The sequence below is a fragment of the Halichoerus grypus genome, chromosome 5 (assembly GCF_964656455.1).
Source record: "Halichoerus grypus chromosome 5, mHalGry1.hap1.1, whole genome shotgun sequence".
NCBI lineage: Eukaryota > Metazoa > Chordata > Mammalia > Carnivora > Phocidae > Halichoerus > Halichoerus grypus.
The window spans coordinates 163,415,778-163,429,644 of record NC_135716.1 but is presented as its reverse complement, the minus strand read 5'-3'; the positions used below and the strand labels follow the sequence as shown (position 1 = coordinate 163,429,644).

Below are 13,867 nucleotides of genomic sequence, written 5' to 3'. Positions count from 1 at the left end.
CATCCTTTTCCCTTCTCAGTGACACCCCAGTGAGCTGCTACCAGTCATGGAGATCTTTATTAGTTAGACCTCCCTACACCACAGACACTTCAAACCTGGAGCTTCAGTATGTTTTGGACTAGGCTGGGTTGCAGGCGCCCTCATCCAAGGTCCAAAGGTGCTGAGGGACCTGGAGGGGTCTCCGGAACATCTCAACCACTATCCAAGGAGCCAGCACTTAAAGTTGGGGCTCAGAGGCTGAAACTGTTGGCTCACAGCCCTCTGTCTTCTTATCTGTCACTATTTGCCACACCTTCTCCCAGGCTACCTCTGAAGGTTCAGGCAGGCTGATCCAGCGCAGAAACAGGCCTGAGGAGGAAGAGGAGGACAGATAAGGACGCTGAGCAGAGGGGCTAGCTCCCCAGGGAAGGAGGTGGGGTAGGGCGTCACCTTGCCATAGTCGCAGGGTCTGGAGCTCCACAGAAGGCCAGATGGCCAAGGGATTGGGGACGTAGAGCGAGTTCCGGAGTTTCCGTTGCTCTTTTGGCTGGTTGAGCCCAGACCACAAGGAGTGGGTTCGAGTCCTCACTTCACACAGGCATCTGTAGGGAGTGAGTTTCCAGACTCAAGCTATGCCTTCTGGGATTCTGGACTGGAGACCCTGGTTAGGTGGGTGACAGCCACCCTGGGGGCAGTGATAATCTCTCCTTTTTCCTGCAAATGTTCTTGCCAGTCAGATCCTGTACTGAGCACTGGAATAAAGTAGAACAAGACAAAGTCCTAGTTGTTCAGGAGTTCCATTTAGCTCTGCCTGGAAGCGTCAGGGAAGGTTACTGAGAATGTGCCACTTGGGCTGGTTCTGTCCGCAGAAGTTCACCAGGTGTGCAAAAGCATGGAAATACTTAGGAGGGGAGACTACAGGGCCAAGAGCAAGAAAATGGGAGAGGGCCCAAGTGAGTGTTGGTGGGTTTTTGTCTTTTTCTCTTAAAAAAAGCACGAGCAGGGGGTGGGGGGCAGAGGAAGAGAGAGAATCAAGCAGGCTCCACATCCAGTGCGGAGCCCGTTGTGGAGGCCGACACGGGGCTCGATCTCATGACCCCGAGATCATGACCTGAACGGAAATCGAGTCGGACGCTTAACCAACTGAGCCACCCAGGCGCCCCTGTTGGGTGAGTTTTTTAAACTGGTGACACCTAGAACAGTGAGGCGGTTGTTCCCACAGCCCACATGGAAAGAAGAGTCTGGACTGGGGTCGGTAGGAGGGGCCTTTGCCAGGAAAGGACAAGGTAAGAAAGTTTTAGGAGAAAGACTGTATATGAAGGACCGGGGAGAGGGAGATACATCGAGATAAGAGTTTCTAACCGGGATGACCCAGTAGTGGAGTCAGTGAAAACAACGTTGGGGTGGGGGGGTGGTTGAGCAACAAAAGCCAGAAGAGGAGTGAACCCTCCCCTCGTGTCAGACTGATGAGAGAAAGATGGCTTTGGGGGGCTTGGGAGCATAGGCAGCAGGTGAACCAGATCGTGAGAACAGCCACTGCTGGGGTGCCCACGTGCCAGGCTCTGCGCCAAGCACTTCGCATGCTTTAACCCAGCTCACCCACACGCAGCCCCGGCCCCCAGACATGCCGGCTGCTACTAGAAGCCTCCTTGCTACTAACAGGAAACAGGTTTCCTACGATCACCAGCAAAGTGAGTGATGGAGCCGGAAGTTAAGCCCAAACAATTTGACTCCGTTTTCAACCTCTACTCCTTTGCTTCACTAGAATCAGCCCTGCAAAGTGGCAGAGAGCCCCAGAAATGACTTATTTGGCAGCAACTTCCCCCTTCAGTCCTTGTTTTTAAGCTAGGGCTGTGTTTGCTCTTGGCTCTGAACAGAGTGGGTAGGTCTGAAGGACTGGCCGTGGACCCATTCAAATCTGGGTTTGCAGAAGTTAGGGGGAAGGGTGAGATTTGGAGGCAGGGGAGGAGAAAACACTGGAGTTTTCCCCAAAGAGAAACTCATCCAAAAGGGACAGATGTCTTCTAGGGACCTCGGTGCTGACGCAGCAGGTACCTGACCCTGGCCTGTGCCTGGCCCCTGACCCGCCTTGACACCCGCTTCGCTCACCTCTCCTTTTCGTTGCTGCAGAGGAAGGTGCCAAAAGGGGAGGCATAGGTGTGCTCAAACAGGGCCAGCAGCAGCCCCTCCCCAGACTCCAGCGACAGCGGGAACTGGCGGCCCAGCTGCCACACGCAGTCCAGGAAGAGGAGAAAGGTAGGTGCCTCGTGCTTGGGGCGGGCATGGGAGAAGGCCGAGTGGGCACAGCGCAGCTGGAAGGGGTGGCCGGCCTGGGGAGGGGGCAGAGCGATGGGCACAAGGAAGCAGGGTCTCTGGATGGAGGGGCAGGGCTGGCGCTGAGCAGCCACTTACCTGGATCCACTCCCGCTCCACCAGTTCCTGGAATCCAGCTCTGGTCCGGCTCGAGGGGTCCAGGATGAGCTGGGCCAGCGAAGTCACCAGCAGGGTGCTGTCCGTGCCTTCAGCCCCATGCACCAGGACGCAGGCCCCTTCCCTGTGGGCCAGGGCTGTTAACAGTGGCCAGGCCTTCCCAGCCTGGGGTGGGCGGGCCAGGAACCAAATGGGCCCATTTCTAGGCTGTCTGTGCTTACTGAGATATGGCTGTGTGCCCAGGGGTTGAGGGCCCTGCCCATCCGTCCTGTTCTTGGCCTCGTGGCAGGAGGCTTACCTCCCCACGCCCTGGGCTGCTAGGCAGGCGGTGCTGAGTGCCTCCTTCACATGCGCCAGCCAGTGGCAGGCCTCCAGCTGACTGAGCCAGTGGTCTGTGCTCTGCTCCAGGTCTCCACAGGCCTCCACCAGGCGCACGAAACTCTCCTGTAGGGGCCATCCCCTGCACGAGCGGGAATCCGGTCACCCCATCTCCACCCAAGCTCTGGTGAGCACAGCCTGGGAACAAGCGCTCCAGACCAATGAGGCAAAGAACCCTCAGAGGAACGCATCTGACAAGAGGGACACAGGACCATTTGGGGAGCCCACCTAATCTGATGGAAATGGTTCAGTATCTTGGAGGATTCCCCAATCTGATGGAGGAGACCCCAGGCCCCTTGGGGGAGAACTAGTCTGTTGGGGGGTACCTGGGGAGGGGTCACACAACCCTCCTGGGAAACAATGCCCTGGGAAACCCCCAATTTGATGGAAGCATCCCAGTGCCCTTGAAGTAACCCAGTCTGATGGGAGCAACACGGTACTCCCTGGGGCGCCCCAGTCTGACAAGAGAAACACAACACTCTTAGGATTCTGGTACCTGCTCCTGCCTCCCAGGAACTGCCCTGCTCAAGATCACCAAGGTGACCTCCTGCCAGAAAATCTCATGGAGACTTTTCCAGCCCTGTGTAAAAGCCTTCAGTGGCTGCCCCCTGCCTTTAGGATGAAGTCTAAACTCATAATCATGACATTCAAGACCTTTGCTCTGGTCCCTGTCACCCCTTTAGCCCCATCTCTCTCTGTGTCTAGCCCACAGTCTACACGTCCACCATTCTGAAGTGCTTGCAGCTCCCCAAACAGGACAAATGACCAGGAGCTCTGCCCCTGTGCACCTGCCATTCCTTCCACCTGGAATGTTCTGCTCTCTGGCCAACTCCTCTTCCAGGTGCCAGCTAACACCTCCAATTCTCAGGGAAACTTTCTTTGCACTCCCTACACACAGGAGAGGGGCACCTGCTCTGTGCTGCCGCTCATCACACTGAACCCTAACTGCCCACGTACTGCTGATCTCCCAACCCCGTCTGGGCTGGCCACCATCCCAGCCTCTGTGCTCAATCAACACTGGTTGAATAAAGGAATAAACAGTTTTGTATTCTGGACAGGGGAGCAGTCCACTCTCCTCAAAGCACAAACACTCCCTGAGGACCTGCTCTTGGTACTACCACCACCTGGATAGATACAGCTGCGCAGGTAGAGCCCTCAGGGGAGGGCTGGGACCGATGGGGAGAGAGGTGAGTGTGTGTGTGAGTGTGTGTGCATGTATGTGCGTCTGTGCGTGCATGTATGTGCGTGTGTGTGTGTGTGTGTGTGTGGTGAGGTTGTTCGTGGAAGACAAATTCCAGTTTAATGTAAAGAGAGGCTTTTTCTTTCCAGGCAGGGTTGGGGGTACCTAGAGAGAAATGAGCTCTGTGGGGGGGGGTGCAAGTGGGGATGCTCACCGGATAGGATGGCTACTCAGAAGTGCCTAACGGTCAGTCCCCAAGGTTCCTGGAAGACACCCCCTACTCCTACTACCCCCCCGCCCCCCCCCCCCGCCACACACACTCGTGTATCCCCGAAGAGTCCGGTGGGAGAGCGCCCAGAAGAGGACAGAAAGACCTCTCACCTCTCCAGGGGCCGGTGCCGCCGTTTCCAGCCCGGGTAGGCGGCTTTGGCCTCGGTGCCGCCGCCAGTCACGCGGGCCTGTTTGGCGGCCTGAGCCGAGCGCGTGTCCAAGACGAAGCCCCGGGCCCCAGGGCGAAACCCCGCCCGCACAGCTCGCAGCAGCTCCTCGTTCTCAGCGCAGCGCCTTTTCTGGGGACCAGTCAGGGGCTGGCTGGAACGGAGCAGCACCTGCGGACGGGGACTCCACTCCGGAAGCCATAGCCACCCAGCCCCGGCCCGGGGACGTCGCTCGGGGAGCCCCTAGGGAGCGTCTACACACTAGGGCGGGTCTAGAGCCTGGCAGGGGCGGGCTGGAGCGCAGGGAACCTAGCCCCGGAATTTACAAGGCGCAGGGCCCGGGCTTGGGTGGGGTGTAGCCGGAGGGGAAAGGGACCCGAAGAGTAGACCTTGGGCGGGTCCAGGGTTGACGAAGATCGGACTAGGCTCCAGGGACCCGAACGGCCGGGGACCCGGCCCAGATTGGCAAGACTCCGTATTGGGACAGAGGGGCGGGGTCAGAGTCCGGGGGGGGCGGAGCCTGGGCTGCCCGCGCGCCGCGAATTGGCCGGGCCAGTGCAGAAAAGGGCCAAGAAGGGCCGCAGTTGTTCCTAGTGGCGGAGCCCTTGGGACAGTAGAAGAACGGAAAGGAAGTGATGACCGATTCCAAGGACGACAGCGCCTGGGGAAGGAAGTCGGGGGATCTGGGCAAAGTCGAAATCTTCTCACCCGCGCGCTCCCGGCCCCTGCGCTCCGCAGCTCCCTCCTCTGCAAGTGCTCTAGACCACCCTGCATCCCTTGCCATTAGCTGTGTCCCAGGATAACACTGGATGCTGAGTCTCCCTGCGCAGTAGCCCCTGTTTACTCCCGTCGTTACGAAATAGGGGTAGCTTAAGGGCCTCGGGAGCACGGCTGGCGTACCTCGATGGAACGGGCGATGTCCAGCGTGGCTGCCACGCCCTCTATGTCCAGCTGCAACACTCGCAGGTCCTTACAGCGCAACGTGATGGTGCCGGAGTCACCCGAGACCCTGGGGATGGACGGGCTTAGGCTTAGTATCCCCCGCCCCCCACCAGGGGAGGAGAAACGAGTTTATTAGGATTGGACGCAGTGCAAGGGGGCACCAGTTCCAACCGCGCTTGCCCTTCCCCCTCCTCCGCGGAGCCGCAAGCTCCGCAACTACGGGGACGCCCCCGCCACGTCTCACCGCTTCTCGATGGAGTCTACCCTACGCAACAGCAGCAGCCACAGGTCTGAAGTCGCCTGGGGCCCCCGGCGACAGCAGCAGGTGGTGGCCGGTGACGCATAGCGTGCCACGCAGTGGGGGCGCCTCCGGACCCCGCAGGAGCTTGGCTTGGGCCCGGCCGGTACGGATCAGCTCCGAGAACTCCATTCCGTCTGTGGTGGGCCTGGGGCCCAGCAGAAGGACAGACTCCCGGAGCGTCAGGCGGGGCTAGCGCGGGCTCCGAAAGGGACAGGAATTGGCTGGGCAGCTGGCGACGCCGGCAGGACAGCTGTTAAGGAGGCCCCTTGGAGGAAGGGATCGAACAGTTTCACAGGAATTTCCCCCTCCTGCTGCCAGCACCTCTGAGCGAGGACGCCGGCCAGAACCTGTGAAGGAAACCTCAATTTCATCTATCTGTGACATGGGGAGAATAATCTTGCTTAGAGCCCTTCACCTCGTGCCTTGTTCTCAGGTGGCACTCAACATTTTTGGGTTTTTTTGTTTTTTTTTAACCTAGGAGCTGGCACTCTCATTGACTTAAAAAAGAAAAATTACCGTCTCTTCTTTTGTACCCTGGTGGAAGGGGTAGAAAGGGTGGGTGTGAAACTGGGAACTGTCTGCTTCCTTCCCCTACATCTGAGGCTGGGTGGGGGAAATCCCTTAGTCCACGTTAAATGGAAGCAGCTGTGTAGCTGGTGCCCCTCCCCCACCACAGCTGGAAGTCCCTGCCTGAGGGCGCCCTCTACGGGGGCCACTCCTGGCTTAGTCCTGCCCTCTCCTCTCACTATCACTCCATCCTTCAACCAAATATGAATTGCCCATACACCGAGCTGGCCCCTGTATGGGGACACAAAGATGACTGAGGAAGGTTCTGTTCATTGGGATTTTCCGACTGGCAAGAGACACACCCAAGCTGGTAAACTACAAGAGGTGAAAGGATTTACTGGAGGACCCATCCATCCATCTATCCATCCATCCAATTATTCTTTCATTTCTTTTTTTTTTTAATTCTTTCATTTCTTAAACACTGATGCCTACACTGTGTTAAGTGCTGATTACTAAGAAGAATAAGACAGACACCTGCCTTCAAAGGGCCTTTTGGTCCACCAGGTTTCAGCTTTGTGTGGGTGTGCGTGTGTGTGCACACGCATGTATGCAAAACCCTTCTTTTAAAAAACACACGCACAAAAAGAAAAGAAATCATAGGTGGACACCCATAATATAAACATAAAATCGGAATGATCTGTGAAAGGAACCAGACATAAAAGAGTATGAATTGTAAAATTCCAGACCAGCTGGGATGGGAATTCATTAGAAATGCAAATTATCAGCCCCACCCCCACCGCCACGTGTCTCTTTAAACACGTTTTCCAGGAGATTTCCATGCACACTAAAGTTTGAGAACCAGGGCGCCTGGGTGGCTCAGTTGGTTAAGCGTCTGTCTTCTGTCTTCGGCTCAGATCATGATCCTGGGGTTGAGCCCTGCTCAGCAGGGAGACTGCTTCTCCCTCCCTCTGCCTCTTCCCAGCTTGTGCGCGTGCTCTCTGTCTCTCTCTCTCAAATAAATAAAATCTTAAAATCCCAAAACACATTTAAAAAAAAATAAAGTTTGAGAACCATTAGGAAGTACACAAAAAGGCAAACTAATGGTAGCTGTCAGAGATTGGGAGAGTAGTGACAGGCCAGGGGCATTCCTGGATGCCGGTAATGCTCAGTTGTTCCATCTGGGTGCTGGGTACACAAGTGGGTTTAGTTCGGGAGAATTCAGCAAGGCTTGTCATTACTTACGATGTGTGAAATTTTCTGTGTGTCTGGTATTTTTCAATACAAAGTCTAAAAAAGGGAACAGCTCTGGTTGAAGCCCTGGGACGGGCAGGGAGAGGGAGGGTCTAGGAGCCCATCTACGGCTCTGCCCTTATCCCATACATAGTCCTTGAGGGATTTCCAAGGGAACCTAAAGGTCCTTAGAGTACAGCTTGAAATCATTGATCTGTCCCAACAGAGAGTCCGTGACATGTCCAAATGTCATGAGGACAGAGGGCAGCTCATCAGCCTTCTATCCATTCCCCACCCCCCTTAACTTGGGTCTTGGGAAGAAGGCCAAGACTCTAGTGTGGATGATGCTTTTCTCATCCTGGAGCAACTTCCTTTCTGGGAACAGGGTGTCTCCTTTTGGGCAAAGACAATAAAATTCATCCAAGGGGCCGGAGGAGCAGGGCTCCTCCTGCCCTCATCCGGATGGCATCACGTGGCTCCCGGGTTAGCAGGCCAGGAAAATCCCAGCCCTTGCACACTCGGCCTCCCATACCTCTCTATTCACCCACCCTGACGCACTCGGCCTCCCTGATCCGCCTTGAACATTCACCATCACACACTCCCTGGCACAGTTCTGTCACCCTCGGCTCCTGCCGTCACCCCCCAGCCATACTGCCAACCTTTCCCCGAGCTGCAGCCTTGCCCCGTCACTCACCCCAAACCCACCATGTCCCTGGGGCCACTGGAATTCCAGGCGGTGGGTGAAGAAAATGAAGAGGATGAGGAGGAAGAGAGCCTGGACTCTGTGAAGGCCCTGACGGCCAAGCTGCAGCTGCAGACGCGGCGGCCCTCATATCTGGAGTGGACAGCCCGCGTCCAGAGCCAGGCGTGGCGCAGGGCCCAAACCAGACCTGGGCTGGGGGGCCCCGGGGCCCTCTGCGGCTTCGACTCAATGGACTCTGCCCTTGAGTGGCTCCGCCGGGAGCTGGTGAGTCGGGTGGGGTGGGCAGTCATCCTTAGGACCCGAGAACCAACCGTGGGTGTGGGGAGGGGATGAGGATGGACCTCACCTCCAGCAACTGCCCTACTCCTGTGGCTTTGTCCTGGGGCTAAGGAGCCGTGAATGGACTTGTCCAGTGATTTATTCAGGGAGACTTGCTGAAGCAGGATTCCAGCCAACCTACCTACTACCGACTACTCCTGTGGCTCTGGGGACAGAGCCCTGCCCTTCGGGGCCACCAGTCATAGATGGGGAAGGCATGGCCTCCCCTACTCTGGGAATTGCTATAGCGCAAAGGTGCAGTGCAGGACAAAATGAGGCACGGACCACACTGTAGGCAGAATCTGCGGAGGCCAGCGCTACGCAGGTGGCTCTTAACCCAGTATGTGCAAACAAAAGGATGTCTAGCCTCTAAATTGGAGACTGCAGTTTAGTTGACCTGTATTTGTGTAACAGTCGCTCCTTAGTTTTAAAGCAAGATCTGAGCGATGCGGAGGGATCAAGCTGGGGCGAGAGGGGTGGGGGGACACAGCCGGTGCAAAGACCCAGGTGTTGACAGGAAGGGAGGGCTGGCGCGAGCGGCTGAGGACCAGTGCGCAGTCTCACGCCCCCTCTCGGCCGCAGCGGGAGATGCAGGCTCAGGACCGGCAGCTGGCGGGGCAGTTGCTTCGGCTGCGGGCCCAGCTGCACCGGCTGAAGGTGGACCAAGCCTGTCACCTGCACCAAGAGCTGCTGGACGAGGCGGAGCTGGAGCTGGAGCTGGAGCTGGAGCCGGGGGCCGGCCTCGCCTTGGCCCCGCCGCTGCGGCACCTCGGCCTCACACGCATGAACATCAGTGCCCGGCGCTTCACCCTCTGCTGAGGGGCACCTGCGTGCCTCCTGAGACCCCCTGGGAAGGAGGAAGGGAGGGGTGCCTCAAAGGCGCCAGCAGCTGGCAAGGGGTGGTGGGAGGGTTGGGGGGTCACTCAGTTCTCTGGGAGTATAAAGCCCCAGCATCCTGCCAGCCCTGCTGCCCTAGCTTGAGGAGGGGACGTTGGAGGAAGGGGAGAAGCTCACAGACCCCCCCCAACTCTTCAATAAAGGCCCTCTCTGCTTCCATCAAGGTCTCTGCAGTCATTTATTCAGGCCCAAGGTCGCTGTGTGTTTATCTGTAGCTGGGGCCAGGGATTCCACTGCAGGAGAGAAGGCCCGGGTTGGGGTGGAGATGAACAGATGGATCCCCATCTCTCCCTCAGCTCCAGCACTGTCTCCCTCTCTTATCAAGTTCAGAACTGGGCAAGAGCCTGAAATCCTAAATCACCCCTATGACAGGTGACAGGTCAAGGGGCAGCTGAAGAATGCAAGACTTGGTAGACCTGAGTTCCAAGCCAGCTCCACTGTGCATTTCTTTTCTTTTTTCAAAATATTTTATTTATTTATTTGAGAGTCAGAGAGAGAGAGAAAAAAAGAGAAAGCCCAAGTAGGGAGAGGGACAGAGGGAGAAGCAGACTCCCTCTGAGCAGCAAGCTGGATGTGGGGCTCGATCCCAGGACCCTGAGATCAGGACCTGAGCTGAAGGCAGACAGGTTCACTGAGCCACCCAGGCGCCCCTCCACCACGCATTTCCATCAGACCTTGAGGAGGTCCCTGCAGCTGTTTGTTTACCTCTCAACTGGAAACGCTACTATGCTACTTCTACTGCACAAGTAGTTGGGGATGTCTTCAGTGAGACAATGCTTAATAACACTCAAAACCGGGGCGCCTGCGTGGCTCAGTCGGTTAAGCGTCTGCCTTCAACTCAGGTCATGATCCCAGGGGCCTGGGATCGAGCCCCGCATCGGGCTCCCTGCTCACTGGGGAGTCTGCTTCTCCCTCTGCCCCTGCTGCTCCCCCTGCTTGTGCTCTCTCTCTCTCTAACAAATAAATAAATAAAATATTAAGGGGCACCTGGGTGGCTCAAATGGTTGAGAGTCTGCCTTCAACTCAGGTCATGATCTCCAGGTCCTGGGATCGAGCCCCGCATCGGGCTCCCTGCTCAGAGGGAGTCTGCTTCTCCCTCTGCCTCTCCCCCTGCTTGTGCTCTCTCTGTCTCTCTCTAATGAATGAATGGAATCGTTAAAAAAAAAAGAATAAATAAAAATAAAAAATAAAATCTTAAAAACAAACCAACACTCAAAACCCACGAACTCTCTCTTGCTCATCCTTGCTCTCACCCCTGGTAGTAGTAGTACTGCTGTTCGGAGGCCCGGAGATGGGCCGGGCAGGGCTCTGGGTCACTCTGTGGGTTTTTTAACATTGCGTCTCCTCAGCCTTTGTTTCTGTAGTGCCCGCTTTGTCTGACTTTCCAGCTCGGGCTTCCTCTCCCCCCCCCCATTTCCTGTCTCCCCCTTCCCTCTGTAGCTGAGGTGCACAGAACATCAGCTTCCACCTCACAAACCCCAACAATGCTCTGTGGGCTCCCCTCCCCCAGCCTGCTCACTGAGTGTAGGCTCCCGTGGTGGGGACTGTGACACATCTATACTTTCCTGGGGCCGGGGGGGGGGGCGGGGGGGGCTGGCAGGGCCCAGCTCTGGTGCTTCATAGAAGCCACCCAGCATTCCTCATAACACTGGTGACCTGGCCCTTAGCCTGTGATGGGTGCCACCCTCAGCCTGGCCCCAAGGGAAAGGGAGATTCTGGGCCTGCTTGCTGCCTGTGACTAGGTTCCTGTCTCCTGCCTCCAACAGAAAGGCCTACCAGTCAGCGGCCTGCACCTGGGAGCCGGGCAGGAGTGTTTGTCTTGTCTCTCACCTGTTGCAGAAGATGGTGGCAGGCCCTACATTTCTCGCAGGGGCTGTGGCTTGCCTCTCCCTGAATTAGAAGTCTCGCCCTAATTAGTGGGTGTGATCCTGTCCTCTGCCCACAGCACGGGCTGTAACCTGGTCTCTTGAACAGGGTTCAAAGGGGTTGTCCTGCCTGCTTCCTTAAACAGCTTGCTGTCCAGCATTCTGTCTCTAAGGAGGGTGTTAGCTCCCCTCTGACTCTAATAAAGTTACCGTCCCTTGCCCTGAGATGACATGACTGTCGTTAGGCCGCCATGTTAGCCTGACATCTGACGGTAACATACGGTGTTCGGCTCCCCAACTATTTAGCGGGGAGAGTGTTCTCTCCTCTGACTCTGAAGTGGGGTTATCTTTGCATTCTCTAGACTGTAACGAAAGGGTCACTCAGCTTTCAGCCCGTGACAGCGGTGCCACTTGTCCTTCATCAAAAGCTGAGTGTATGTCTGCTTGCCCCTTGCTCACTGGGGTATAAAGGCTGCCCTTGAATCTCTCATCCAGGTGCACCCTGGGGGGCAAGAGGGGAGGTTCCATTAAAGATTCTCTCTTCAGCTCCAAGTCCCCCCTCAGGAGAGATCTAGGACCCCCAGGGGCTGAGGAGTGGGGGGCTATGGCAGCAGGAAGCTTGGGGTGCTGGAGGCTTGTGGTTGGGCTGCTGGGGCCCTGTTGGCTGCGGAGCCCTCAGGAGGAGGCAGGAAGTCAGGGTGGGACGTGGGCGCGCTGAGACAGGAGGTGGCTACCTCAGCGAAGGGAGCCGAAACTGTGTGTGAGCAGCCAGGCTAGGCCAGGAGGACCATGTGAATGGGACCAGGGGGCTCCTGGGCTGGGCAGGTAAGGAGCACTGGGAACAGGGGTCTAGGGACTGCGGTGGGAGGCCCGACAGTGGGGGCTACATCTGGGCCCGGGGCTGGGCCCCTGGGTATTCAGCAGCCCTACAGGCTGGGGGAGAGAAAAATCTTGCTGGAGGTCAGGTGGGTGGCAGCTGGTAAGGAGTAGCCTTACCTGAGTAGCCGTTGGTTCTTGCCCCTGCCACACCGTCTGCCGCCGGTCCCTACCTCGCTGGGAGCCTTTTCTTGGAAATCTGGCACATGGACTGTCAGGTATTAAAAAGGCCTTCAGAAATCCCCAAGTCCAGGGGCGCCTGGGTGGCTCAGTCAGTTAAGCGTCTGCCTTCAGCTCAGGTCATGATCTCAGGGTCCTGGGATCGAGTCCCGCATCGGGTTCCCTGATCAGCAGGGAGTCTGCTTCTCCCTCTCCCTCTGCTTCTGCCCTCCCTCCTAACCCCACTCGTGCTCTCACTCTCTCTCAAATAAATAAATAAATAAAATCTTAAAAAAAAAAATCACCAAGTCCAGTCCCCGATCCCATGATGGATGAACTTCCTGAGGCCCAGAGAGGCCAAGCCCTCCCTCCCCACAGTCGCTCAGCAAGGCAGAGGTAGAGCCAGTCCCTGGGAGAAGATGATGGCCTAGGCTAGGACTGCCCCCCATCCATGGGGCAGGGTGATGGTCAGGCTTGAGTCCTGGGACCCAGGAATCCTACTGATTGCTGGGGCAGACGCCAGTGACAAGAATCTTCTGAGTGAGAGACAGATTGAGAGAGAGAGGAATCACCCAGAACATCCGGATGGACACCTGAGAAGTGATTTTAGCCTCAGTGACCAGCAGTGCTGGAGAGGTAGAAGTGTCTTCTGTTGGAAGCGGATGGATATGTGAGGGCATGTTTATCATCTGGGTTGGGGCCTCCAGGGCGGAAGTATCTGACCGGAGGCTGGGTAGTTGAAGGACAGAGACTGGAAAAGGAAGGGCAGAGGAAGGGCTATTTTTAACCGAGACAGGGGTCCAGTTGGCCCTGGGCTAGGAACGTCTGCACTTCCATCTGGAAAGTTGCCATTCCTGCCCCTGCCAAGTGTCACAGGTTGCCCCCTCCACTTGGTTCTTCTGGCTTCCATACCCACCCCCTCCAATGCGTGTGTAGGACTAACTGGTCTTCCTGATTGCTGCTTCAAACCCCAGGAAGGTAGAGGCCCAGGAAGGCATAGTCAGCTATCTGCCCACCCCCTCACTTTCTTCTGAGCCTTCAGTTTATGGGGGGCATCCCCATGTGAACCAGACTTTCCAGGTTTCCCTTGCCCTACCCTCTGCCATTGGAGTTTTTCTTGACACACAATTTCCACCTAGTCAGCATGTCCCAGCCTTTCTCTTGTCTCCAAGTCCAAGGACTGCAGCCTTTTGTGGGGGCCAGAGAACACACTGGCTCTCCCTGTGCTTCAGGGGGGCTCATCTGCACCCTGAACCTGCACCCCTCTCATCCAGCATGTGCTGGTAGATGACTCAGGGTCCATTGCCCTCATGGCTCAGGGATGGAGGTTCTCCTCAAGGGGTAAAGGGCCAAGTGATAGGGCAAGAGAATGAGGTGAGGTTCTCAGAGAACAGAAGACTTCCCTCAGGTGATCTGGAAGGCTCCCTGGAAGAGTCAGCACAGTTCTGGGAAGGACAAAGGCCCATTTTGGAAAGCACTTACGACATGAGCCCAGGTCACTGTCCCTGGTTTCTGTTTCTTGGGTACCATGAGGGCATAACAAGACCAAACGCCAGAGAGTTAATGGGTATGATGTAGTGCAAAGAACACGGCTTTCAGGGTCAGGCTGACCCAAGTACAATGCCACTTCTGCCATTTCCTTGAACAGTATCGACTTCACCTCTC

At 56.6% G+C, this 13,867-nt stretch overlaps 2 protein-coding genes across 2 annotated transcripts; one reads left to right on the top strand and one right to left on the bottom strand.

Annotated features, from left to right (window-relative positions):
• Positions 1–38: 38 nt before the first annotated feature.
• On the bottom strand, positions 39–6,187 carry LOC118529101 (myotubularin-related protein 9-like). The gene is given in 11 exon segments (XM_036081825.2): positions 39–348; positions 430–581; positions 2,089–2,309; positions 2,392–2,533; positions 2,708–2,869; positions 4,349–4,575; positions 4,731–4,883; positions 4,886–5,065; positions 5,305–5,413; positions 5,591–5,655; positions 5,657–6,187. Coding segments are annotated over 11 exon segments (1,662 nt in total). The 5' UTR covers positions 5,777–6,187; the 3' UTR covers positions 39–217.
• Positions 6,188–7,882: 1,695 nt separating this feature from the next.
• FAM167B (family with sequence similarity 167 member B) lies at positions 7,883–9,455 on the top strand. Its single transcript, XM_036081824.2, has 2 exons — positions 7,883–8,351; positions 8,988–9,455. The coding sequence occupies exons 1-2, from the start codon at positions 8,091–8,093 to the stop codon at positions 9,222–9,224; spliced, it is 498 nt and encodes a 165-aa protein (XP_035937717.1). The 5' UTR covers positions 7,883–8,090; the 3' UTR covers positions 9,225–9,455.
• Positions 9,456–13,867: the final 4,412 nt, after the last annotated feature.